This window comes from Oncorhynchus nerka, linkage group LG28 (genome assembly GCF_034236695.1).
Source record: "Oncorhynchus nerka isolate Pitt River linkage group LG28, Oner_Uvic_2.0, whole genome shotgun sequence".
Taxonomy (NCBI): Eukaryota; Metazoa; Chordata; class Actinopteri; order Salmoniformes; family Salmonidae; genus Oncorhynchus; species Oncorhynchus nerka.
The window spans coordinates 83820402-83846933 of record NC_088423.1 but is presented as its reverse complement, the minus strand read 5'-3'; the positions used below and the strand labels follow the sequence as shown (position 1 = coordinate 83846933).

General features: G+C 43.8%; 1 protein-coding gene across 1 annotated transcript; it reads right to left on the bottom strand.

Moving 5' to 3' along the window:
* Positions 1-345: 345 nt before the first annotated feature.
* LOC115121729 (72 kDa type IV collagenase) lies at positions 346-26492 on the bottom strand. The gene is made up of 13 exons (XM_029650863.2): positions 26118-26492; positions 25472-25698; positions 24478-24626; positions 23796-23924; positions 23371-23544; positions 21850-22023; positions 19220-19393; positions 18784-18939; positions 18424-18550; positions 9796-9932; positions 3449-3608; positions 2926-3035; positions 346-1380 (listed from the first exon to the last, which is right to left on the bottom strand). The coding sequence occupies exons 1-13, from the start codon at positions 26271-26273 to the stop codon at positions 1274-1276; spliced, it is 1980 nt and encodes a 659-aa protein (XP_029506723.2). The 5' UTR covers positions 26274-26492; the 3' UTR covers positions 346-1273.
* Between the last annotated feature and the right edge of the window lie 40 nt (positions 26493-26532).

Genomic DNA, 26532 nt, shown 5'->3' with positions numbered 1-26532 from the left:
CTCTGCTCAATAATAAAAACCACAGAAAAGCGTTTTTCATCCATCCCACAAGATGTCACCTGTTAGTCAAATATGGCATTTACATTGACCACAGAGGTACTGTATGTAAGGGCCCTCAGAACAGCTCAACAAGGACCTGAATACAAATATACAGTATGAAGTGTACTTGAGAAAAAATGTTTTAAAACTACACCTATTTATAAACTATTAATTTGCTGATTACAAATTGTGTGCTAGTAGGCTACAGAAAGGCATAGTCATATCTAGTGTGACAGTCCTATCTGGTAAGAACCATCAAGGGCTTTTCTCTCTCTCTCTCTCTCTCTCATACACACACACACAATGTATTGACCATCCATCTTTATTATTTTACAGACAGAGAATGACACATTGCACAAAACATTATAAAAAAGCATACGAATCAAAACAAAATGACTAGTAACAAAACAAAAAGATTATTACACAATACTTCTGTGGTACTTCTCTTGTCATGACTCCATCATGCAACAACAAACCAGATAGTCTCTAGGCAGTCCGTGCCTTTTATCTCCCTGTACCATCAGTGAAACAATAGACAAATCCTACAAAATTGAGAATTTGGTCTCCATATTTGTGCAGTATCCCTGTATAGTCTAATACAAAGTGCTAGCCCTATTTGAAGAACAAGGTGTGTCTATAAGTACTTACTTCTGAAAATAGTCTGAAAAGAATGTAGAAAAACTGCATATCAAATATAGGATCATGCAATTAAGCATTTTCTATAAGCACCATTATCTGTCCAGGCATATTGTGCAAATTCATATTTTCAAATGTATTCCACAACACTGAAATTACTATTGACTATTTCACATTCTATTGCAGTATCATGTAGTCTCTAGATTGCAGACATAGCAGTAAATATAGACAGCATTCATTCTCCAGATGATGCAATACTGCTCAGGTGAAGGTACATTTATATAGGAGAATATCTTCCAGTACAACACTGCCTGTCTCTATGTAGTGTGGACATACCGGATGTCTGAGTTTCTAATAACAAACAACGGGGTAGAGAGATCAAAGTAAATCTGCATCATCATAACATAGAAACTGATAATATCACACAGTAATATAATACAAAATCCTGTTGCCTATGTTCAGCCTGTGTAGATGGCCCCACGGTGTGTTAGAGGGTGTCTTTAGTTTCTAGGCTAGGGTGCAGGATAGGCTGGTTGGATAGGGATGGGGGAATCAGTCCGCTGAGAGCTTAGCCAACGTCTATGCGTCTCACTGTTGCTTAGTGACAACCCAGCCAGTCCTTTGTAATCTCGCCCAGTTTGACGATCTTCAGGCTACTGTCATCCATTTTGAAGTAGTGGGCACCTTTGAAGAAGTAGGTGTAATCTGGAAAACACAAACATTATTATGACAGACAAGGTACATCAAAATCATCACATTCAGTGCATCAAATATACATCTAATTTCACCTTGAGCAAGCCACGAGGCCTTACAAACTAGAAGGGAAATGTGAGATAGTGTAAAATATGTCCCCTAGAAGCTTAGAAGCCAGAGGAAGAGGACATGATGATGTCACTCGTCTCCTCAGTAAAAACACCCAATCAGGAATCAGCGGTGGAGGAGCTCAGGCTAATTAGAATGAAGACAGAGGTACCTCTGTGAAGCAGCACAGGCTGGCTCTATCAAACACGGTTTCTTAGTCGGGAAGCGCGGTGTGTGATGTATATGTGTGTCAGAAGCAAGGGTATAAAAAAACCCCGGTTAACTGCCATAGACTTAAGATTTACCTCCTGTGTTATACTACTCTCGCTGCTTGCTCTCTACTTCCTCCTCTCTCTACTCTCTTTCCTCCTGCCTCTACTCTCTTTCCTCCTGCCTCCACTCTCTTTCCTTGCTCCCTCTCTCCTCCTGCCTCTACTCTCTCTCCTTGCTTTCTCTCTCTCCTCCTGCCTCTACTCTCTCCTCCTGCCTCTACTCTCTGCTCCTTGCTCCCTTTCTCCTCCTGCCTCTACTCTCTCTCCTTGCTTTCTCTCTCCCCTCCTGCCTCTACTCTCTCCCCTCCTGCCTCTACTCTCTCCCCTCCTGCCTCTACCCTCTCCCCTCCTGCCTCTACCCTCTCCCCTCCTGCCTCTACCCTCTCCCCTCCTGCCTCTACCCTCTCCCCTCCTGCCTCTACTCTCTCTCCCCTCCTGCCTCTACTCTCTCTCCCCTCCTGCCTCTACTCTCTCTCCCCTCCTGCCTCTACTCTCTCTCCCCTCCTGCCTCTACTCTCTCTCCCCTCCTGCCTCTACTCTCTCTCCTCCTGCCTCTACTCTCTCTCCTTGCTCTCTCTCCTCCTGCCTATCGGGCGTGCAATGATGTGCAGTGCAATGATGTGCAGTGCAATGATGTCAGAGGGAATGAAACAGTTTTGGTTGTTTTAAGTAACGTCTTGTTGTAATATCTAAACAGACGTGGCAGTTTCACCACTAAGGATTCCAGCTTTAAGGCCAGGTGCCAGTTCATAATGAGAGGACTGGCTGGGTCAGGTTGGGTTCTAACTGTCAGGAATGTAAGCCTGCAGCCAGTGGTGTGTCAGTACAGCTCAGACTGAAGCAGGAAGCAGTGCTCCCTCCATGTTCACACAGGCCCCAGCTACCTCTCCAGTTGACATCTCTCTCTCTATTTCTCTCTTCAGTAGATATCCCACTGGGCACACACTGGTTGAAGCAACATTGTTTCCACGTCAGTTCAATGAAATTACATTGAACCAAAGTGGAATAGACGTTGAATTGATGTCTGTGTCCAGTGGGTATCTCTCTCTATACCCCCCCCCTCTCTGTCTCCCCCCTCTCTCCCTCTCTACCCCCTGCTCTGTGTGTGTGGTGATGTCACTCTAAGTGATGTTCAATAAAGTATCTATTATACAGTATTGTATTCTAGTATGCTTACCGATGCCATTCAGACTAAAGGCAGAGTCAATGCCGTCTGGGATTCCGTTCCAGGAGTCAGCGATGAGCTTGGGGAAGCCAGGGTCCATCTTTTTCTTGGCTTCATTGTACCTGGAGGGGCATGATAACACACAGAGGCCATGATATCAATGTTTAGTCATGAGTACATGATGTTATGTTAAGTACATGATGCTATGTTAGTCTGTTAGGTACGAGAAAATTGGGCCGTTTTGGTTGACAAATCACAGCAGTCATGCAAGAGTTAAGTACATACAGCAACAGTATCTTACATTATCCCTGTATTAGGTAAGAGCAGAGTGAGCTGTTTTAACAGTCCATTGGAAGCTAAGGTCTCTCATTAAAAGCAGACATGGCTCAGCACAGCAGCACACCAACATATCAACACACAGTGACGTCTATAGAATTAGATTTGAAAGTAATTCTAATTCTATAGCGATGTCATCGCTACAATCCTGAGTGGATCAGACACAGGCTTTGGTAGGGGTTGTGTTGTGGTGACTCACCTCCAGAACTGGTCTCCAGCGAACAGGTAGGTCTTCTGGCTCTTTCCAAAGGAGAAGGCTGCGTCAATGCCTTTCAGGTCTGTGGGCAGGCCTATAGAGGAGATTCTCTTGGGGTAGCCTTTCTCTATCTGGTCTGCATTGAAGATCCACATCTCATTGCCTATATGAGAGAGAGAGAGAGAGAGAGAGAGAGGAGGGGAGAGATGGCAAATGAGCACAGGTCAAGATGCTCACAGGGAAGGGTTTGTGAGGATAGAGTTTCTCAAAAACTCTTACATTTTCATTAGCCACAGAGAGACAATGATCATAGGAGTTAGAAAGACAGCACAAACAGATCTGGGGCCAGGCTAACATTTGATCATATCTTGTGGTTAGGGAGGACTGGATAAATGATTGAGGAAATGTGACTCATAGCTTTACAATTAAAGGGCTGGATGGAAAATAAATGGTTCTGTTCTGCAAGGCCAAGCATTCATCTTCTTAAATAGAGACACTATGTTTTGGAAGGGCTCTGATTTCATGGAGCTTTTCTAAAGTAGAATAGCATGCTTCTACAATGCATGGCATGTATTATAGACCACTAGTAACTACTTACAGTACTAAATGTCCAAAATGTCCAAACCACATACTAGCAGTATACTTGACTGAAATACTAAAAGACACACTTATGATTCTCCTAACGGTGAACTTCTTAGAAATAGGATGTTATTTACTGGAAATTGTCACAGCCGTTTAACGGTGAGAGAGAGGAAACAGCCATTAAAATGTCATTGTGTGTTTTTCTGATCAAGTCAATAAGCACAACAATGAAATGCATATATGCAAGCGTGCAGTCCTGGATTGTTCTCCTGGGTATCAACAGTGAATGACAACTAATCTACATACTATCCCATTCATACATACCAAAAAAACTGTATGTATGTATTAGGGTTGAATGGCAGGAAAGAGGTTACTGAGATTTACCACTCCCCTTTCCCGGGATAAATATAGTAACTGAGAAACCGGTTACTGAGATTTACCACTCCCCTTTCCCGGGATAAATACAGTAACTGAGAGAAACCGGTTACTGAGATTTACTACTCCCCTTTCCCGGGATAAATACAGTAACTGAGAGAAACCGGTTACTGAGATTTACCACTCCCCTTTCCCGGGATAAATACAGTAACTGAGAAACCGGTTACTGAGATTTACCACTCCCCTTTCCCGGGATAAACACAGTAACTGTGAGAAACCGGTTACTGAGATTTACCACTCCCCTTTCCCGGGATAAATACAGTAACTGAGAAACCGGTTACTGAGATTTACCACTCCCCTTTCCCGGGATAAATACAGTAACTGAGAAACCGGTTACTGAGATTTACCACTCCCCTTTCCCGGGATAAATACAGTAACTGAGAAACCGGTTACTGAGATTTACCACTCCCCTTTCCCGGGATAAATACAGTAACTGAGAAACCGGTTACTGAGATTTACCACTCCCCTTTCCCGGGATAAATACAGTAACTGAGAAACTGGTTACTGAGATTTACCACTCCCCTTTCCCGGGATAAATACAGTAACTGAGAAACCGGTTACTGAGATTTACCACTCCCTTTCCCGGGATAAATACAGTAACTGAGAAACCGGTTACTGAGATTTACCACTCCCCTTTCCGGGATAAATACAGTAACTGAGAGAAACCGGTTACTGAGATTTACCACTCCCTTTCCCGGGATAAATACAGTAACTGAGAGAAACCGGTTACTGAGATTTACCACTCCCCTTTCCCAGGATAAACACAGTAACTGTGAGAAACCGGTTACTGAGATTTACCACTCCCCTTTCCCAGGATAAACACAGTAACTGTGAGAAACCGGTTACTGAGATTTACCACTCCCCTTTCCCGGGATAAATACAGTAACTGAGAAACCGGTTACTGAGATTTACCACTCCCCTTTCCCGGGATAAATACAGTAACTGAGAAACCGGTTACTGAGATTTACCACTCCCCTTTCCCGGGATAAATACAGTAACTGAGAGAAACCGGTTACTGAGATTTACCACTCCCCTTTCCCGGGATAAATACAGTAACTGAGAAACTGGTTACTGAGATTTACCACTCCCCTTTCCCGGGATAAATACAGTAACTGAGAAACCGGTTACTGAGATTTACCACTCCCCTTTCCCGGGATAAATACAGTAACTGAGAAACCGGTTACTGAGATTTACCACTCCCCTTTCCCGGGATAAATACAGTAACTGAGAGAAACCGGTTACTGAGATTTACCACTCCCCTTTCCCGGGATAAATACAGTAACTGAGAGAAACCGGTTACTGAGATTTACCACTCCCCTTTCCCAGGATAAACACAGTAACTGTGAGAAACCGGTTACTGAGATTTACCACTCCCCTTTCCCAGGATAAACACAGTAACTGTGAGAAACCGGTTACTGAGATTTACCACTCCCCTTTCCCGGGATAAATACAGTAACTGAGAAACCGGTTACTGAGATTTACCACTCCCCTTTCCCGGGATAAATACAGTAACTGAGAAACCGGTTACTGAGATTTACCACTCCCCTTTCCCGGGATAAATACAGTAACTGAGAGAAACCGGTTACTGAGATTTACCACTCCCCTTTCCCGGGATAAATACAGTAACTGAGAAACCGGTTACTGAGATTTACCACTCCCCTTTCCCAGGATAAACATAGTAACTGTGAGAAACCGGTTACTGAGATTTACCACTCCCCTTTCCCGGGATAAATACAGTAATTGTGAGAAACCGGTTACTGAGATTTACCACTCCCCTTTCCCGGGATAAATACAGTAACTGAGAAACCGGTTACTGAGATTTACCACTCCCCTTTCCCGGGATAAATACAGTAACTGAGAGAAACCGGTTACTGAGATTTACCACTCCCCTTTCCCGGGATAAATACAGTAACTGAGAGAAACCGGTTACTGAGATTTACCACTCCCCTTTCCCGGGATAGATACAGTAACTGTGAGAAACCGATTACTGAGATTTACCACTCCCCTTTCCCGGGATAAATACAGTAACTGTGAGAAACCGGTTACTGAGATTTACCACTCCCCTTTCCCGGGATAAATACAGTAACTGTGAGAAACCGGTTACTGAGTTTTACCACTCCCTTTTCCCAGGATAAATACAGTAACTGAGAAACCAGTAAAATATAATAAATTATTTAGATAAACAGCATGGCGTGAAATGGAATGGTTAAATTATTAGCAATTTCTAAATCTGGCTATTCTACGGCCTCTGCATGATGAATCAACGCTCAGGGTGGGGACAGACAGCCCATCTCAGGGTGGGGACAGACAGCCCATCTCAGGGTGGGGACAGACAGCCCATCTCAGGGTGGGGACAGACAGCCCATCTCAGGGTGGGGACAGACAGCCCATCTCAGGGTGGGGACAGACAGCCCATCTCAGTATGGAGCGTAGTTCACTGTGCATATAGACCTATCATCTCATCATGGTAACTTTTCTTCTTGTGACAGGTGGGCCTATATTTGCTACAGCATAGTCTATGCTCAGTAATAGAACGACTGAATGCACCTCTAATTTACCCATCTCCATCTGGCTTCCAGGGGTCGCCTTGTTTTTTAACTGTAAAGATAGAACATGTTTTGTATTGCAGCTGCAGAGTTTTAAAACAGCCTGTCACTCGAATATCGTTGCTTTAAATCAGTGCCCGTGTAGTCTTTCTCTCTCTCCATCAACTCCATTCAAAATAGATCATCCTGTTCTAGATTGACATACAGCCCTATATATAGATGTCCTCACCTACCGCTATCAGGTAATACATTCAATAAGGTATTAACCTTATATTTAGCCAATTAATGATGGGTTATGCATAATAGGCTTATAACTTATAGCCTCTGTCTCTTGTGCAATACCCAAGCACCTCTGCTCCCCTGGCCTCCTTAAAAACGCCCCTTAGCTCTTGGAGTCCCATGCAGGAAAAGCCAGACTAGAATAGTTTGCTGGACAATAGACAATTATACCAGTAGACTATTCGAAGAGGGACGCAAGCTCTTTTTTTGCTGAATGTTAAATACAGCAGCCAATAGAATTCACAGGTAGTTTGAAAGAAGAGCGAACTCGCGATGGTGGTAGGTTATAACAGTTATTTATTCAGACCCATAACCATTCAATCTTCATGAAGAGAAGTGAAAGCCTTCTGCATCTAATTCTGGTCCTATATTATTCAAGGATATCATAAGAATGATGAAGATAAGGACATCAAAACTAATTTAATTTAACTGTTGAAAGCGAGAAAGAAATGAAGCGTCAGCCTACTAATTGTACAAATTCCAAAATTAAAATCACATTTCTAGGCTATACTTTAACTTTGTAGGCCGCATGTGATGCTTCAGAATTGCATGTTCTATTCTGCTTTATCATGGTTTGAATGATGTGTGTAATTCCAGCCCATATAATACAGTATAATACAATATAGTACAGTAATACTGTTCACACTCAAAAATATTAGCCTACGGGAGATTTATCTCATTTATCTACCAAAGAGCTAGCTAGCTACAACTATGGGCATTTATTGGATAACGGCACAATTATTTGGGCTTTTTTGGGTTTGGGTTCATTAAATGTGGTTAATGTAGGGCTCATAAAATGTATTTAATTGTGTGTCTCATTAAATGTATTTAATATATGGCTCGTTAGGCTCAGGTAGCATCAGGTTTTAAGCTCTAATCAAATCCAGACATATTTATATTCCTTATAATGCTTTTCAATGACACTTCTGGTTTTAGCCTAATTCCCGGGTTACCCGGGAGAAAAGTGATTTTTTCTAGGGATGGAACATTTGTAAAATACAGGGAAAATATTCAACCCTATTATGTATGTAATGTATGTACGTATGTACAGTGCATTCGGAAAGTATTCAGACCCTTTGACTTTTTTCACATTTTGATACGTTACAGCCTTATTCTAAAATTGATAAAATTGTGTTTTTTCCTCAACAATCTACACACAATACCCCATAATCACAAAGCAAAAACAGGACATTCAGAGACTTGTCCTGAAGCCACTCCTGCGTTGTCTTGGCTGTGTGCTTAGGGTTGTTGTCCTGTTTGAAGGGGACCCTTCGCCCCAGTCTGAAGGCCTGAGCACTCTGGGGCAGGTTTTCATCAAGGATCTCTCTGTACTTTGCTCCATTCATCTTTGACTCGATCCGGACTAGTCTCCCAGTCCCTGCCACTGACAAACATCCTCACAGCATGATGCTGCCACCACCATGCTTCACCGTAGGGATGGTGCCAGGTTTCCTCCAGATGTGACGCTTGGCATTCAGACCAAAGAGTTAAATCTTGGTTTCATCAGACCAGTGAATCTTGTTTCTCATGGTCTGAGAGTCTTTAGGTGCCTTTTGGCAAACTTCAAGCGGGGTATCATGTGGCTTTTACTGAGGAGTGGCTTCCGTCGGGCCACTCTACCATAAAGGCCAGATTGGTGGAGTGCTGCAGAGATGGTTGTTCTTCTGGAAGGTTCTCCCATCTCCACAGAGGAACTCTAGAGCTCTGTCAGAGTGACCATCGAGTTCTTGGTCACCTCCCTGACCAAGGCCCTTCTCCTCCATTGCTCAGTTTGGCCGGGCGGCCAACTCTAGGAAGAGTCTTGGTGGTTCCAAACTTCTTCCATTTAAGAATGATTGAGGCCACTGTGTTCTTGGGGACCTTCAATGCTGCATAATTGTTTTGGTACCCGTACCCAGATCTGTACCTTGACACAATCCTGTCATGGAGCTCTATGGACAATGCCTTCGACATCATGGCTTGCTTTTTGCTCTGACATGCACTGTCCACTGTGGGACCTTAAATAGACAGGTATGTGTCTTTCCAAATCATGTCCGAAATGGCACAGTGATGCTGAACCGTTAGTGATTTACCCAATAAATGACTGGGAGTTTATATATGGAGTGTGTGACTCTATTTTTATAGTTTATTTGCCGTTAGTCAGCACCACACAAAAATAAAATGGGTGTGTGTGCGCCAGCTCATGTTTTTCAATCAATTGAATTTACCACAGATGGACTCCAATCAAGTTGTAGAAACATCTCAAGGATGATCAATATAAACAGGATGCACCTGAGCTTAATTTTGAGTCTCATAGAAAGGGTCTGAATACTTTTATTTTTAATACATTTCCCCCAAAATCTAAAAACCTGTTTTCTCTTTGTCATTATGGGGTATTGTGTGTTTAAAAAAAAAGCAATTTTAGAATAAAGCTGTAACGTTACAAAATTTGGAAAAGTCTGAATACTTTCTGAAGGCACTGTATCACAACGGTGGATGGCACAACTCAGTCTCCCATACATACATTACCTGCAAAGAACACAGTCTTCTCCTCCAGTGGGTTCTCATAGGCAGCGTCGATGGTGACCGGGAGCTCAGGCCAGTAGGTGGCTACCAGCATAGGACCTGAAGGCTTGCCCCGGAAGTTGGTTGACCTGAATATGAACCTGATAGAGAGAGCAGAGAGAGAAGTTACCTACTGGTTCAAATCATGTAAGAGGGGGTTGAAGGGAGAGTAGAGGGCAGTGGGGAAGAGAGAGCGGCAAGTAGGAAAGAGGGAAAGAGAGAGGGGAGAGGAGGGGAAAGAGAGGGGAGAGGGGAAAGAGAGAGGGGAGAGGAGGGAAAGAGAGAGGGGAGAGGAGGGAAAGAGAGAGGGGAGAGGGGAGAAAGGGAGAGGGGAGAGGGGAGAAAGGGAGAGGGGAGAGGGGAGAAAGGGAGAGGGGAGAGGGGGAAAGAGAGAGGGGAGAGGGGAAAGAGAGAGGGGAGGGGAGGGAGAAGGAGAGAGGAAAGAGAGAGGGAAGAGGGAAAGAGAGAGGGAAAGAGAGAGGGAAGAGAGGAAAGAGGAGAGGGAAAGAGAGAGGGGAGAGGGAAAGAGAGAGGGGAGAGGGGAAAGAGAGAGGGGAGAGGGGAAAGAGAGGGGAGAGGAAGGAAGAAAGAGGGGAGAGGAAGGAAAGAGAGAGGGAGAAAGAGGGAAAGAGAGGGGAGATGAGGGAAAGAGAGAGGGGAAAGGGGAAAGAGAGAGGGAGAGGAGAGGAGGGAAAGAGAGGGAGAGGAGAAAGTGAAGGACAGTAAGAGATGTGAGAGGGGAAAGTAAGGGGGAAAGAGAGAGAGGGGCAGTGAGTGAAAGGGAAAGAGAGAGGGGAGAGGAGGGAAAGAGAGAGGGAGAGGGAAAGAGAGAGGGGAGGGGAGGGAAAGAGAGAGGGGAGAGGGGAAAGAGAGGAGGGAAGAGGGAAAGAGAGAGGGGAGAGGAGAAAGTGAAGGACAGTAAGAGATGTGAGAGGGGAAAGTAAGGGGGAAAGAGAGAGAGGGGCAGTGAGTGAAAGGGAAAGAGAGAGGGGAGAGGAGGGAAAGAGAGGGAGAGGGGGAAGAGAGAGGGGAGAGGGGAAAGAGAGAGGGGGAGAGGAGGGAAAGAGAGAGGGGAGAGGAGAAAGTGAAGGACAGTAAGAGATGTAAGGGGGAAAGAGAGAGAGGGGCAGTGAGTGAAAGGGAAAGAGAGAGGGGAGAGGAGGGAAAGAGAGAGGGGAGAGGGGGAGAGGGGAAAGAGAGAGGGGAGAGGAGAGGAGGGAAGAGGGAAAGAGAGAGGGGAGAGGAGAAAGTGAAGGACAGTAAGAGATGTGAGAGGGGAAGTAAGGGGGAAAGAGAGAGAGGGGCAGTGAGTGAGAGGGAGAGTTTCAGCAGCCCAGGCAGCGAAGCCACAATAGCCTGATTCATTCAGCATCTGGTTCTCGTTAGGACCGGGGTTTATAGAAGCCAGGGGAACAAGACCCATCTTGCACAGATTTCCAACAGGCAGCTGCATGAGCAACAACAGCAGCAGCAGCTCCACAAGTCTTGTCCATTGACCTATTTTTCAAAGAGCCAGATATTTCTCAGATAGATAAAGCCTGTTAATGGTTATAAAATGCTATGCAGATATGGACAAAGTAGTCATATGATGATCTGCTATAGCAATCTATTCAAGGTTGAGGTATGTTGAATTAGCCCCACAAAACAAGCCAACCTGACCCTGAATCAGACAGGAAGACAATTCATGTCCACCTCTAATTGTGAGATGACAGGAAATACTATATCTGGGTCACAGAGATTTCATCATTTCACTCACTCCTGTCACATTCTGGATGCATATGTAATACACTTCCTGCATAAGATGCAGCCAGAGAGGTTAGAGAAACCTAGCTAGCAGGGCTGTCTGTGTTCAGTGTCTCGATCCCATACAGGTCCACCTCATCACCGGCCAAACCTGCCATGATTGGGAGTTCCGTAGGGTGGTGCACAATTGCCCCAGCGTCGTCTGGGTTTGGCCGATGTAGGCCGTCATTGTAAATAAGAATTTGTTCTTAACTGACTTGCCTAGTTAAATAAAGGTTAAATTAAAAAATCACTAGGCCAGTGACAGTGAACAGTGGGTTCAGTTCAGTGGATTATTCTGCAGACTTCCCACCCAGCCCTGTGCTGAGCCATTGACTGTAAATAAGGTGCTGAGCACACAGTGAAGTTAGACCACCAGCATGTCTTACTCATCCTTCATGTTCAGATCTGCTTTCCATCAACATGCTGAGACAGGAGGGATTAGAGAGATGATTCTACCTACACCAGAGAGATTAGAGAGAGGATTCTACCTACACCAGAGAGATTAGAGAGAGGATTCTACCTACACCAGAGAGAGAGGATTCTACCTACACCAGAGAGAGAGGATTCTACCTACACCAGAGAGAGAGGATTCTACCTACACCAGAGAGATTAGAGAGAGGATTCTACCTACACCAGAGAGATTAGAGAGAGGATTCTACCTACACCAGAGAGATTAGAGAGAGGATTCTACCTACACCAGAGAGATTAGAGAGAGGATTCTACCCACACCAGAGAGATTAGAGAGAGGATTCTACCCACACCAGAGAGATTAGAGAGAGGATTCTACCCACACCAGAGAGATTAGAGAGAGGATTCTACCTACACCAGAGAGATTAGAGAGAGGATTCTACCCACACCAGAGAGATTAGAGAGAGGATTCTACCTACACCAGAGAGAATAGAGAGAGGATTATACCTACACCAGAGAGAATAGAGAGAGGATTCTACCTACACCAGAGAGATTTGAGAGAGGATTCTACCTACACCAGAGAGATTTGAGAGAGGATTCTACCTACACCAGAGAGAATAGAGAGAGGATTCTACCTACACCAGAGAGAATAGAGAGAGGATTCTACCTACACCAGAGAGATTAGAGAGAGGATTCTACCTACACCAGAGAGAGAGGATTCTACCTACACCAGAGAGAGAGGATTCTACCTACACCAGAGAGAGAGGATTCTACCTACACCAGAGAGATTAGAGAGAGGATTCTACCTACACCAGAGAGATTAGAGAGAGGATTCTACCTACACCAGAGAGATTAGAGAGAGGATTCTACCTACACCAGAGAGATTAGAGAGAGGATTCTACCCACACCAGAGAGATTAGAGAGAGGATTCTACCTACACCAGAGAGATTAGAGAGAGGATTCTACCCACACCAGAGAGATTAGAGAGAGGATTCTACCTACACCAGAGAGAATAGAGAGAGGATTATACCTACACCAGAGAGAATAGAGAGAGGATTCTACCTACACCAGAGAGATTTGAGAGAGGATTCTACCTACACCAGAGAGATTTGAGAGAGGATTCTACCTACACCAGAGAGAATAGAGAGAGGATTCTACCTACACCAGAGAGATTTGAGAGAGGATTCTACCTACACTAGAGAGATTAGAGAGAGGATTCTACCCACACCAGAGAGATTAGAGAGAGGATTCTACCTACACCAGAGAGAATAGAGAGAGGATTCTACCTACACCAGAGAGATTAGAGAGAGGATTCTACCTACACCAGAGAGATTAGAGAGAGGATTCTACCCACACCAGAGAGATTAGAGAGAGGATTCTACCCACACCAGAGAGATTAGAGAGAGGATTCTACCCACACCAGAGAGATTAGAGAGAGGATTCTACCCACACCAGAGAGATTAGAGAGAGGATTCTACCTACACCAGAGAGATTAGAGAGAGGATTCTACCCACACCAGAGAGATTAGAGAGAGGATTCTACCTACACCAGAGAGAATAGAGAGAGGATTCTACCTACACCAGAGAGAATAGAGAGAGGATTCTACCTACACCAGAGAGATTTGAGAGAGGATTCTACCTACACTAGAGAGATTAGAGAGAGGATTCTACCTACACCAGAGAGATTTGAGAGAGGATTCTACCTACACCAGAGATAATAGAGAGAGGATTCTACCTACACCAGAGAGATTTGAGAGAGGATTCTACCTACACTAGAGAGATTAGAGAGAGGATTCTACCCACACCAGAGAGATTTGAGAGAGGATTCTACCTACACCAGAGAGATTAGAGAGAGGATTCTACCTACACCAGAGAGATTAGAGAGAGGATTCTACCTACACCAGAGAGATTAGAGAGAGGATTCTACCCACACCAACACGTTTAAACTGATATACTCTGTATCCTTTCACCAGTCTCCAGACATTACATTGACCCACTAGACTGGTGACTGCCCTCCAGACTCCAGACACTACATTGACCAACTAGACTGGTGACTGCCCTCCAGACTCCAGACATTACATTGGCCCACTAGACTGGTGACTGCCCTCCAGACTCCAGACACTACATTGACCAACTAGACTGGCGACTGCCCTCCAGACATGACATTGACCCACTAGACTGGTGACTGCCCTCCAGACATTACATTGGCCCACTAGACTGGCGACTGCCCTCCAGACATGACATTGACCCACTAGACTGGCGACTGCCCTCCAGACATTACATTGACCAGCTAGACTGGTGACTGCCCTCCAGACTCCAGACATTACATTGGCCCACTAGACTGGCGACTGCCCTCCAGACATTACATTGGCCCATTAGACTGGTGACTGCCTTCCAGACATTACATTGGCCCACTAGACTGGCGACTGCCCTCCAGACATTACATTGGCCCATTAGACTGGGGACTGCCCTCCAGACATGACATTGACCCACTAGACTGGCGACTGCCCTCCAGACATTACATTGGCCCACTAGACTGGAGACTGCCCTCCAGACATTACATTGGCCCATTAGACTGGGGACTGCCCTCCAGACATTACATTGGCCCATTAGACTGGTGACTGCCCTCCAGACATTACATTGGCCCATTAGACTGGTGACTGCCCTCCAGACATTACATTGGCCCATTAGACTGGTGACTGCCCTCCAGACATTACATTGGCCCATTAGACTGGGGACTGCCCTCAAGACATTACATTGGCCCATTAGACTGGGGACTGCCCTCCAGACATTACATTGGCCCATTAGACTGGCGACTGCCCTCCAGACATTACATTGGCCCATTAGACTGGGGACTGCCCTCCAGACATTACATTGGCCCATTAGACTGGGGACTGCCCTCCAGACTGTGACTTCCCTATTTATCTGTCTCTGCCCTCCAGTCTGTGACTTCCTAATTATCTGTCTACTGACTAAAACTAGGGAGAAGCAGAACAAAACAAAACGGATGCACACAGAAATGAATATCCTAATGGGCCTAGGCTGTTTTTATTAACCTTGATTGGTTGACAGCTCCATGAAAATATTTTTTTTGTCTGAGGAAACGAAATGCAAATAACCTTAGTAGTCTCTATCCTAATCTTTGCTTATTGACTTGAGTGTCCATCTCTCCTCACTCTTTGTCTCTATATTGAATCTCTCCTCACTCTCTCTATACTGAATCTCTCCTCTCCTCACTCTCTTTCTCTCTATATTGAATCTCTCCTCACTATATTGAATCTCTCCTCACTCTCTCTTTCTCTCTATACTGAATCTCTCCTCACTCTTTCTCTCTATATTGAATCTATTCTCACTCTTGCATCTCTGTTCCATCTCTTCTCACTCCTCTGATCCATGGCTCTGATAGCTAAACCATCTGGTGACCTAGAGCCAACAATGAATAACTAGGGACCAAAGTCCTCCCACCACTGAAACCTGAGATACAGCCTAACTGGCCCTCTGAGTCCAGATATCTTGCAGCTATGGGTTTGGTATTGTAACTCCTCCATAGAGATGTAGGATCTTAATTTGACCACTCTTTTGTTGATGAGAGTTTTCCTGCACAGCAGTTTATTCACGTTTTTAAAAGGCATCTAAAGTTTGTAATTTCCACTAACATTTCAGACTCGATTTTCACTAACTTAAAATGTATCAACACCGACAAAAATATCCATGAATTATGATCCACATAATTATTCACATTTCCTTTCTGTAGCAAACTGACTCAAATTAAGATCCTACAGCCGTAACTCCCTCCGTAATGGCATTTCCCTCCATCTGAGAGATATACACCCCATAATTATAGCCATCATTGAATATGTGTCATTGTTAATGATATCATGGTATATGTGATATCTAGAACTAGAACTCCGCAAATCATTTTGAATGAGACAATGATCTTGCAATGAGACAATGATCCTGATGAGGAAATGGAGAATCTCTCCTGAAATCCCCAGGTCCAGTGTCTTGTCCACAACACATCACTGTATAGGTATTCTGCCAGCTTTTATCATGGCTGGATATCTTGTGGATTTGGATTCTCTAGGATGTTTGAGCAGCAGACAACAGATGATATACCTAGAACATAACCAAACTAACCCAATCAAAGATATGACTTACAGGCATAGTCAAATCCTTTCTAAACTAACTATTGAGACTGTTAAAACCATACTCCGGTTTTAATTGGCAGTACTCCCTCCTTTAACAGTGAATATTACGTTGACACATCAACCAAACACGACACTGTTTATACAGTGGTTTATAGTCCACAGAACAGCCTTCAGCATGATGTTTGTCCCTGTTCCCTGAACAGTGTTAATGCATGGTGAACCACAGCGAGTAAAGACTTAACGCTTAACTAAAGCAGGATTCCATGAACTAAAGCAGGATTCCATGAACTAAAGCAGGATTCCATGAACTAAAGCAGGATTCTATGAACTAAAGCAGGATTCTATGAACTAAAGCAGGATTCAATGAACTAAAGCAGGATTCAATGAACTAAAGCAGGATTCAATGAACTAAAGCAGGATTCAATGAACTAAAGCTGGATTCAATGAACTAAAGCTGGATTCAATGAACTAAAGCAGGATTCCATGAACTAAAGCAGGATTCCATGAACTAAAGCAGGATTCTATGAACTAAAGCTGGATTCTATGAACTAAAGCAGGATTCTATGAACTAAAGCAGGATTCTATGAACTAAAGCAGGATTCTATGAACTAAAGCTGGATTCTATGAACTAAAGCAGGATTCTATGAACTAAAGCAGGATTCTATGAACTAAAGCAGGATTCTATGAACTAAAGCAGGATTCTTTGAACTAAAGCAGTATTCTATGAACTAAAGCAGGATTCTATGAACTAAAGCAGGATTCCATGAACTAAAGCAGGATTCCATGAACTAAAGCAGGATTCCATGAACTAAAGCAGGATTCCATGAACTAAAGCAGGATTCTATGAACTAAAGCAGGATTCCATGAACCTAAGCAGGATTCCATGAACTAAAGCAGGATTATTTGAACTAAACAGGATTCTATGAACTAAAGCAGGATTTGTAAGCATGATTTGAGGGTGGTTTTCCTCCAGCCCCTGACTCAGGGTGTGCAGGGGGCAAAGCCAGGCAGTCTACTTGTTTGCTTTGGACACCGTTCCAAGTCAGCAATGACAGCTATATAGTAAAGCTCACCTTAACCCCTTGGAGGCTAAAAGATGTGGCGGCAAAGTCTGAGAAGGAACATATAAATGTCCAATGAATCCTAATCTAAACCTGCTTTTCAGTCAACATTTTGTCATTTGGATGGCATGCAATTGCTTATTGTTTGGGTTGAAAGTGTTCCTAACATAATTTGTCCCAGACAGGATTAATCTGTTGTGGTGAAGAGTTCATGTTTCAGAGGAAAAGTACACTGAGTCATGGAAAGCTCAGAATGAACCACAACAGATAATGTAAGATGGAGAGATACAGAAGGCCTATTCCTTTTCTCCACTACATAGGACAATCCCAGTTGAAGTCTGTACCCTGTACTGTATAGTAGGCTCTGGTTTACAATCTTAATAACAGAAAGCCATTTTGGTTTACCATAGTTGATACAGGATTGTGAGAGTGGTTATTATTACCAGTTATTTCATAACTTTATACTTATATTAAGCATTAGAGCTCAGACAAACAGAGATAACACCACCCCCTTCATTTCAAACAAAACACCACCCCCTTCATTCAAACAAAACACCACCCCCTCCATTCAAACAAAACACCACCCCCTTCATTCAAACAAAACACCACCCCCTCCATTCAAACAAAACACCACCCCCTCCATTCAAACAAAACACTAACCCCTCCATTTCAAACAAAACACCACCCCCATTTCAAACAAAACACCACCCCCTTCATTCAAACAAAACACCACCCCCTTCATTCAAACAAAACACCACCCCCTTCATTCAAACAAAACACCACCCCTTCATTCAAACAAAACACCACCCCCTTCATTCAAACAAAACACCACCCCCTTCATTCAAACAAAACAACTGATTGCCAAGAGAAAATAATTCATTCTGAGACCAAACAAAGCCCCCTATTTAACTACCCATTGTTTGTGGTGAAATGATTTAGTTGTGGATTGTGAGGTCTAACTTGTGGACTGGTCTGCTCCAATGACTCTAACCACAGAGTCTAAAATAAGAGTCTTCAGGTTAAATGTTCCTTCTGCCTGTTTTCTTTCTGCCTGTTTAGACAGATCAGTGGTCAGATTGGCAACATGCTTTTTGAGAAGACCAAACAAAAGTGAATTACCTAAAAGTCAAATGTTGCTCTAACCATTGGCAATCAGAAGTAATACTGTAGAATCCCCAGTAAATCATTTACCTGTCCTTGAAGAAGAAGGTCTCTCCTCTGATCTGGGCCACAGCATCAAACACCACAGGTTCATTACAGATGTCCATAGGAGTGACTGGGCCCTGAGTGGGAGGCACAGGCTTGTCTGTACCAGTACCTGAGAGGAAAAGGAGAGGCAACATGGTGAGCAATGAGTAGATGAGATTGATATCCTTCAACAAGGAGAAATACATGCGTTACCTGCAGGACATTCACCAAAGTACTCTGGTTATGAACAGCGGGTGAAGTCATGGTTACACGTTATTTTAAAAGGTACCTACATAATGATTTCATAACACATTCATAACCCATACATAACCCATAAGCAGTACATAAGAATTTCAAACTGACCATAGAGCTCCTGGATTCCCTTGATGTCGTCGTTGGACAGTCTAAAGTTCTTGGTGAAGGTGTACATGGGGGCCATCAGAGCACCAGGGTCCTGGGAGTGCTCCAAGCCCAGGGCGTGGCCAAACTCATGGGCCGCAACCAGGAACAGACTGTAGCCTGGACAACACCAATAGGAGTGAGAGATACAGCAACACATATTCAAAGCATAACAAGTCAAGTTATATTCAGGTGAATGAAAATAGTTTCCATGTTGGGAAATTCCTGTTGGCCACTTTCCCTTCATTCTGCATAGACAATGACTGAATACAATAATGAATAAAACAGAATAATAATACAAATGATTCAAATAAATAAACATGAATTGTCATTGTCCACTAAACTGCTAAAACCACCTACAAACAAGCATAATGTCAAAGGTCATTGATGACATATTTACCTTGATCCGGACAGAAGCCCCACTTGCGGTCGTCGTCGTAGCTCTTGGTGGAGGCGCACCACATCTTACCGTCGCTACGTCCAGAGGCGGTGCAACTGTCATAAGTGTCTCCAAGGAACGTGAAGGGGAACACACAGGGGGAACCCTCAGAGTTTCCTCCAACGGTGGACATGGCTGCATGGGTGAACAAACACACATATTTCAGGACCAAATGGACTTTTCTTTGTGTGCCGATGAGGTCGTGCTAAAAGTGATCAACTTGATTTGGGTTGAATTGCTAAATGGATTTGCTTGAGAAACTACCATGACTGTAATGACATCAGATGTATTTTGTATCTACGGTATATCCAAAACAAAACCAAATACTACTCTCCAAAAAGGGGCTTTTCTTTTCCTGCATGATAATATTATATCTGGGTTGGTACAGCACAATACTGGGCCTGTGCAATTTTTTTTTAAGCAGCCTGTTTCTTATTCAGTGCTTCTTACACACAAGACTACACTGCACGCCAGCATTCCCAACCAATTAGAACCAGATGAAAACCTCAGCCTTCAACCCCCACTCTCTCCCTTTCTGCCTCTCTTTCTCTCCCGATATCCCACTCTCCCGACTCTACCTCAAACCCCTGAGCCAGCCCCACTGACACAATGGAAAATAGCCCCCGCCAGCAGCCACTCAGTAAAATACTTTTAGTCATTCAGGAGCATAGCTACTGCAAGATTGGAAACCATATGTCTGGAACATTATAACATTCTCCACCAATACATGGCATAAGCACAGCACACCTTGACTAATAAATGCAAGCACCCACACTAGTGATGCGCAGGTTGACTCATAACCCGCAGTCCCGGGAGGATGGGTTTAGGGTCATTAAATATTGTGTGGCTGAAGGGTGGGTGGGTAGGCGGGCGGGTTGAATAAAGATAAACAATACCTTAAAAAATCCATAAATGTATAATTCTTGTGCGATATATATAGGTTACACTGAGGTTTTTCTTGGATTATTTTAGGCTATCTGGTATTAGTGCATAAACCTAAACTTCAGGGCTTAACTGTACGTGTGCCAAATAGCCTACACCGCCAATCACCAAATAATGCTTTTGGGAATGAGCAGAAAGCCAAATAATGCTTTTGGGAATGAGCAGAAAGCCAAATAATGCTTTTGGGAATGAGCAGAAAGCCAAATAATGCTTTTGGGAATGGGCAGAAAGCCAAATAATGCTTTTGGGAATGAGCAGAAAGCCAAATAATGCTTTTGGGAATGGGCAGAAAGCCAAATAATGCTTTTGGGAATGAGCAGAAAGCCAAATAATGCTTTTGGGAATGAGCAGAAAGCCAAATAATGCTTTTGGGAATGAGCAGAAAGCCAAATAATGCTTTTGGGAAAGATAGTAGCTACTAAACAATTGGATACCACGAAATTGGGGAGAAAAAGGGGTAAAAAAATACATGTATATATATATAAAAAAAATCATTATTTATAACCTTGTCAACATCTTGACTATATTTCCTATTCATTTTGCAACTCATTTCATGTATGTTTTCATGGAAAACAAGGACATTTCTAAGTGACCCCAAACTTTTTAACATTAGTGTATGTAAATAAGGTATTTCAGATTTGTATTTTTAATAAATTTGCACTAAATTCTAAAAACCTGTTTTCGCTTTGTCATCATGGTATAAACATATATTTTGTTTTTGAATAAGGCTGTAACGTAACAAAATGTGTGCACTGTATAATGACAGCTACATGTATCTAATTATAGACAAGTTGACTAACAAATAGCCCACCAAAATGTCAAATTATAAGCAGACACATATTTAAATCAGGCAAAAAAAATATCCTGTACCCAGTCAAAAAATGGTTTTGCAGTCTTTGACTGTAGCCTATAAAACATTTTCTACATTCACGGTGCCACGACTTCTGCCGAAGTCGATGCCTCTCCTTGTTCGGCCGGTGCTCGGCGGTCGACGTCGCCGGTCTTCTAGCCATCGCCGATCCATTTTTAATTTTCCATTTGTCTTGTCTCGTTTTCCCACACACCTGGTTCTCATTTCCCTCATTATGTGTTGTGTATTTAACCCTCTGTTTCCCCCATGTCTTTGTGTGGTATTGTTTATTCTGTTTCATGTTATTTGCACGTTAGTCTGTTGCTCTGGGTTATGTCAACCCGTATTGTATTTCGTGTTCGTTGTGCCGTGTGCTTTTGGTTCGCCTAAATAAAAGGCTCCGTTTGCTACCCAATATCTGTTCTCCTGCACCTGACTCCCTTACAGCCATTTACGCATACCTGACACACAGGTTAGGGTTGGGTGAGGGCCTCAGATTTTCACTATCACATATAGTCGGGCGGTTGCGGATGGGTTAATAGCAATAGTGGGCGGGTGAAGAAACAGCTGACCCGCGCACCACTAACACACGCTAGCACACACACAACCTGGCTCAAGTATAATCGAAAGCACACACATATTTCAATATAATCCTCAGATTATGGTTTCCATGCAACAGTCAGGTCTGTTGGATGCATCAGTGCCCTTAGCTGTTTGGGTTAACACAGCTGATGAGGCTTGTATGCTATATGGACGGAGAGACACCTTCGGACTTTGGCAGTATGAACTGGGAACCCACCTGTTTCAGGGCAGAACCCGTAGGACTTATCATTGTCATAGTTCTCAGTCGTAGCACACCAGCGGTAGCCGTCGTCACGCCCCTGAGTGGTGCAACCATCATAGTTTTCCCCTTGGAACGTGAAGGGGAACTTACAGGGATCTCCGTCCGCGTTTCCACCCAGGGTGAACAGCACTGTAACACAGGAAGTTGAAGGAATTATCTATACAGAGTTTACAGTAGGTTTACATAATTTAATCAAATGCCATGGCAGTTACGTTGAGCCTGAGTTTGAGTGATTTCACAGACTCAATCTTAAGCTAACTGAACCGCAAAATCATTGTTTGTCAGGGTGTTACACATCCACTCTGTCCAGACTCAAATGTTTATTGCTACAGTATATCAGCAGTGTATAAAACTATCAACAAGAGAACTGTTTCACAAGACTTCACTGAGTAGGCCATTTTCTCAAGATCAAAGGATAACCAGTTAGGGAGTTTCATAAGACTGTTGGTCTCATATGAGTCGACTGTAAAGCCTATATGTATCAATATGTCTTTGCGCTCATTTATGGTGAGTCTATACCCTAATGTCAGTACCATGGACAGCAGCATAAACAGACAGACAAAAGGACTGATGAAAAGCTTCATGAATCTTGCCCAGCAACACAGAGAAGTGGGAGTATTTTATGACCCAGACAACAACACTAGTTTCCCAGAATGTACTCCCACCCATTTGGTCCCAGTCCAACAGCAACTCAGCTTCTTCTAACTAATCACAAACCTCTCATCTGGAGTAACTCCTGGCCAACTCCTCGTCAGAAACTATAGCTAAAACACCACAATAGACGTTCCTTGAGGGACTGCTGAATGCAACACTCTTAACTTTATACAGTCCATGTAGATATCAAAATGCACACTATAACTGTTTTGCACAATACATTCACAGGAAGTCTTTAGAGGAAAAAGAAAAACACAGCCATGTTGGCTCCTACTCACACTCATGGGGACAGAAACCCAGGAACTCTTTAGAGGAAAAAGAACAGCCATGTTGGCTCCTACTCACACTCATGGGGACAGAAACCCAGGAAGTCTTTAGAGGAAAAAGAACAGCCATGTTGGCTCCTACTCACACTCATGGGGACAGAAACCCAGGAAGTCTTTAGAGGAAAAAGAACAGCCATGTTGGCTCCTACTCACACTCATGGGGACAGAAACCCAGGAAGTCTTTAGAGGAAAAAGAACAGCCATGTTGGCTCCTACTCACACTCATGGGGACAGAAACCCAGGAAGTCTTTAGAGGAAAAAGAAAAACACAGCCATGTTGGCTCCTACTCACACTCATGGGGACAGAAACCCAGGAAGTCTTTAGAGGAAAAACACAGCCATGTTGGCTCCTACTCACACTCATGGGGACAGAAACCCAGGAAGTCTTTAGAGGAAAAACACAGCCATGTTGGCTCCTACTCACACTCATGGGGACAGAAACCCAGGAACTCTTTAGAGGAAAAAGAAAAACACAGCCATGTTGGCTCCTACTCACACTCATGGGGACAGAAACCGTATTTGCCGTCGTCGTCAAAGTTGTATGTGGTGGAGCACCAGAGGAATCCATCATCACGGCCCTGATTGGTACAGCTGTTGTACTCCTTCCCCATAAACATGAAGGGGAACTTACAGAACTCCCCCTCTGCATTACCAAACTTCACCTTCACAACTGTGGAGAGGAGGGGGATGGGGGTGAGGGGAGAGGTGATGATCCAAAGAGCTCAAACAGAGCTGTTTCAGATACTGTGTGGTTCAGCTATCTCCATTTCATTGGTGAAATGTTAACCGCAAATTGCTTTAAAAATGTGTGACCATGAATAAATAGGTGATTAGTAAAAACAAGTAGGTTTATATATTAGATCAGGATGAACTCTTATTTACAGACTTTATTTACAACTCAGACAGTACAGTCTCCAGTACCTTGTCCTTCTCCCAGGGTCCACTGCTCGTCGTCATCAAAGTGGGAGTCTCCTCCGGTGCCTGGTCCAGGAGCGAAGGCATGAGCCAGCAGACCATCTTTACCATCGAAGGGGTAGCCATCACCATGCTCTGTGGATTCACATAACAAGGGTCAAAACAAAAGGACTAAAGGCACAGATCAGTATAAAATTACAGCCTTACTGGATGGATTCAACTCAGAATAGAACTGTTTCTGAAGTAGCTAGTGTTAGACTTCAACAGAGTAGATCACGTATGGGATGGTGCCATGAAGACATGTAATGAAAACACATCATTCTGGGCTTGTTTTGACCACAGACAGTGACCTCTATATGTTCTTACGTGATGTCTGGCCTCGCCACGAGAATATTGACTTTATGTGAGACACAGGGAACCCAGAGAAAGAGCAACTAGTAACTCAGGCAGGCCTACTGTACCACACTATACGATTAGCAGCACTGAGCACCCATCATCTAATCTAGTTCCCAGCCAATTCCGCCCTTTTGCGCAATAGTCGGGTGATGAGTAGCCTGGTTAAACTAGTCTGAACGAAGGTGAGAGCAGAATAAAGTCTGGTTTAACTAGGCTACTCATCATCTGGCATTGCTGACGTTTCACACAGTACATTCAGCAGAATATAAAAGTCAAAACTGTTCTGTAATACCGTTGCGGCCAAAGTTAATCATGATGTCAGCCTCTCCATCCATGAGGCGGGTGAACTTGAGTGGGGTGACGTCACTCCAGACTTTGAAGGCCCTTAAGAAGGCGTCATCAATAGTCTCCTCGTCCAGGTCAGGAGAGTGGCCTAGAATCCTGAGAGGTGGAACACAGAGAGGAGAAGAAACTGAGGAGGAGACTCATTAAACAGCTCATCCCTGGATGAAGTTGTGCTGCATGATACATCTTACATAATGGAATATTACTGTGTGATTGACTAGGTATGCTTGAGGAAATACATGTACTACAAGCAGAAGAGGGACCAACGTCAGCATTTAAAAACCCTCAAACGTGAGATTCACCGATGTCAAAATGCAGAAGGCAAAAGCTTGTACACCCATCTCTCTTCTATTTACAGGACAAAAACAATAGAACAGAGCTTTCCTAAACTCCCCTTCTGGACATAAAGTCCATCAGTCTTCAGGCCTTGCCTATGACTCATGTGGTTAGAATGCTCCATGAGAGAGTCCAGCAACTAACCCCTGCTATGTGAGCCTGTCTGAGCAGGATAACGCTCTGTCTCTTGTTGTTTTGGTTAACTCCTCCCCATCTTTGTTTTTCTCCATGGTACATACAGTGAGTCTGAGTGGTCATGAGGACACAGAAAGGGCTGATGTAAACAACAGAACTTTACTCTCTTCTTAACCTCAAATAAAACATATCAAACAAGCACACATTGTACAGGAATCTTGGAGTTAGCAGATTGTGGTTGGGTTGGTGGGCAGCACATAGTTGAGGTTTTCATCTCCCCAAAACAAACTGCAGGGGCTGGAGGAGTCATTTCCTTAGTAATTTCCTTAGTTCAGCAGTCAGCACATTGCACAGCAACATAGGGAGTTATATGGAGTACAACCCTACTGCACATGGGGTTCAAAGCCTAATGCACAACTCCCTATACCAGAACACTATTTGGGCCAAACGAACATGTTTTGACCACTGACCTGTAGGTGATGGCGTTTTGCTGCCACTTGGGTTTCCTGTGGAAGAAGTTGTATTGGGCAACATCAGGAACTCCACAGCGGGGCTTCTTCATGATCTCCACTGTCTTGGGGTCGATCTCGCCCGTCTCTTGCAGAGAGAAGAACTTCTGCATCTTCTTCAGGGTGTCTTTCAGCACCATGAGATTACATCTGTCTTGTGGGCAGCCATAGAACTTGTTCAGATAGTGCTGCAGAAGAGAATACAAGACAAGCCTATGAGTTGATATAGGATCTATTCTGATGCCTTCCTACTCTATATAGTGCATTCATCCATGTAGACATACTGTATCAATGAATGCATGAACATTTGTGTGCATTACACAATGAAACATCCCCACTGGGCACAGATGTCAATTCAATGTCTATTCCACGTTGGTTTAATGTAATTGAATTGAAATGACGTGGAAACAGTTGGATACCCAGTGGGTATGTGAAGCCAAAACATTATGAATTTCATGAATGATTTGTCTTTTTAAAGTAACTCACAAATGGTAGAATGGCATTTAAGTTTGTTATTCCTGAATTTATTGAAAATAACCGATAAAGTATTTTGAAGCAAAAGTCACATTACATTCCCACTATGAAAAGTTGTTTAAGGAACACTTACCAGAGCCACTTCTTTGTCTGTTTTTGGACTATCGTCTCCTGGGAACTTGATAATGGGCGAGGGGGCTGCAGAGGTTTTCTGGAGAAAGGCGATTAACTGTACCAAAAACACTTTGAGGACAAGGTGTCGGGGGCTAAATGCCGTCTGGCACCCCATCTTTCCCCGGTGGAGAATCGCTGTGTATGTAATCAGGATGGAGAAAAACAGAACGTTTCTGGGTTGGATGTCCTCTTGCCTCTTCTGTTGCTTTATCTTCTCCTCAACGGGACATTCTGCTCTGCAACCCAGTTCTGCAAACTTAGTTGTGCTTACACATGCAATTTTGTATGCTGCTTTCCACGGGAAGTGTAGGCTACAGACTGCGCAGTCTCCCCAAATAGTGGAACGTTGGAGAAATGTAACCGGATACCTGTTC

Coding starts and splice junctions, on each gene's coding strand:
- LOC115121729 (XM_029650863.2), bottom strand. CDS start 26,273: ATGGGGTGCCAGACGGCATTTAGCCCCCGACACCTTGTCCTCAAAGTG. Junction 3,609..9,795: donor GAAGACTGTGTTCTTTGCAG/GTAATGTATGTA, acceptor TCTCTCATATAG/GCAATGAGATGTGGATCTTC. Junction 1,381..2,925: donor CTTTAGTCTGAATGGCATCG/GTAAGCATACTA, acceptor TGTGTTTTCCAG/ATTACACCTACTTCTTCAAA.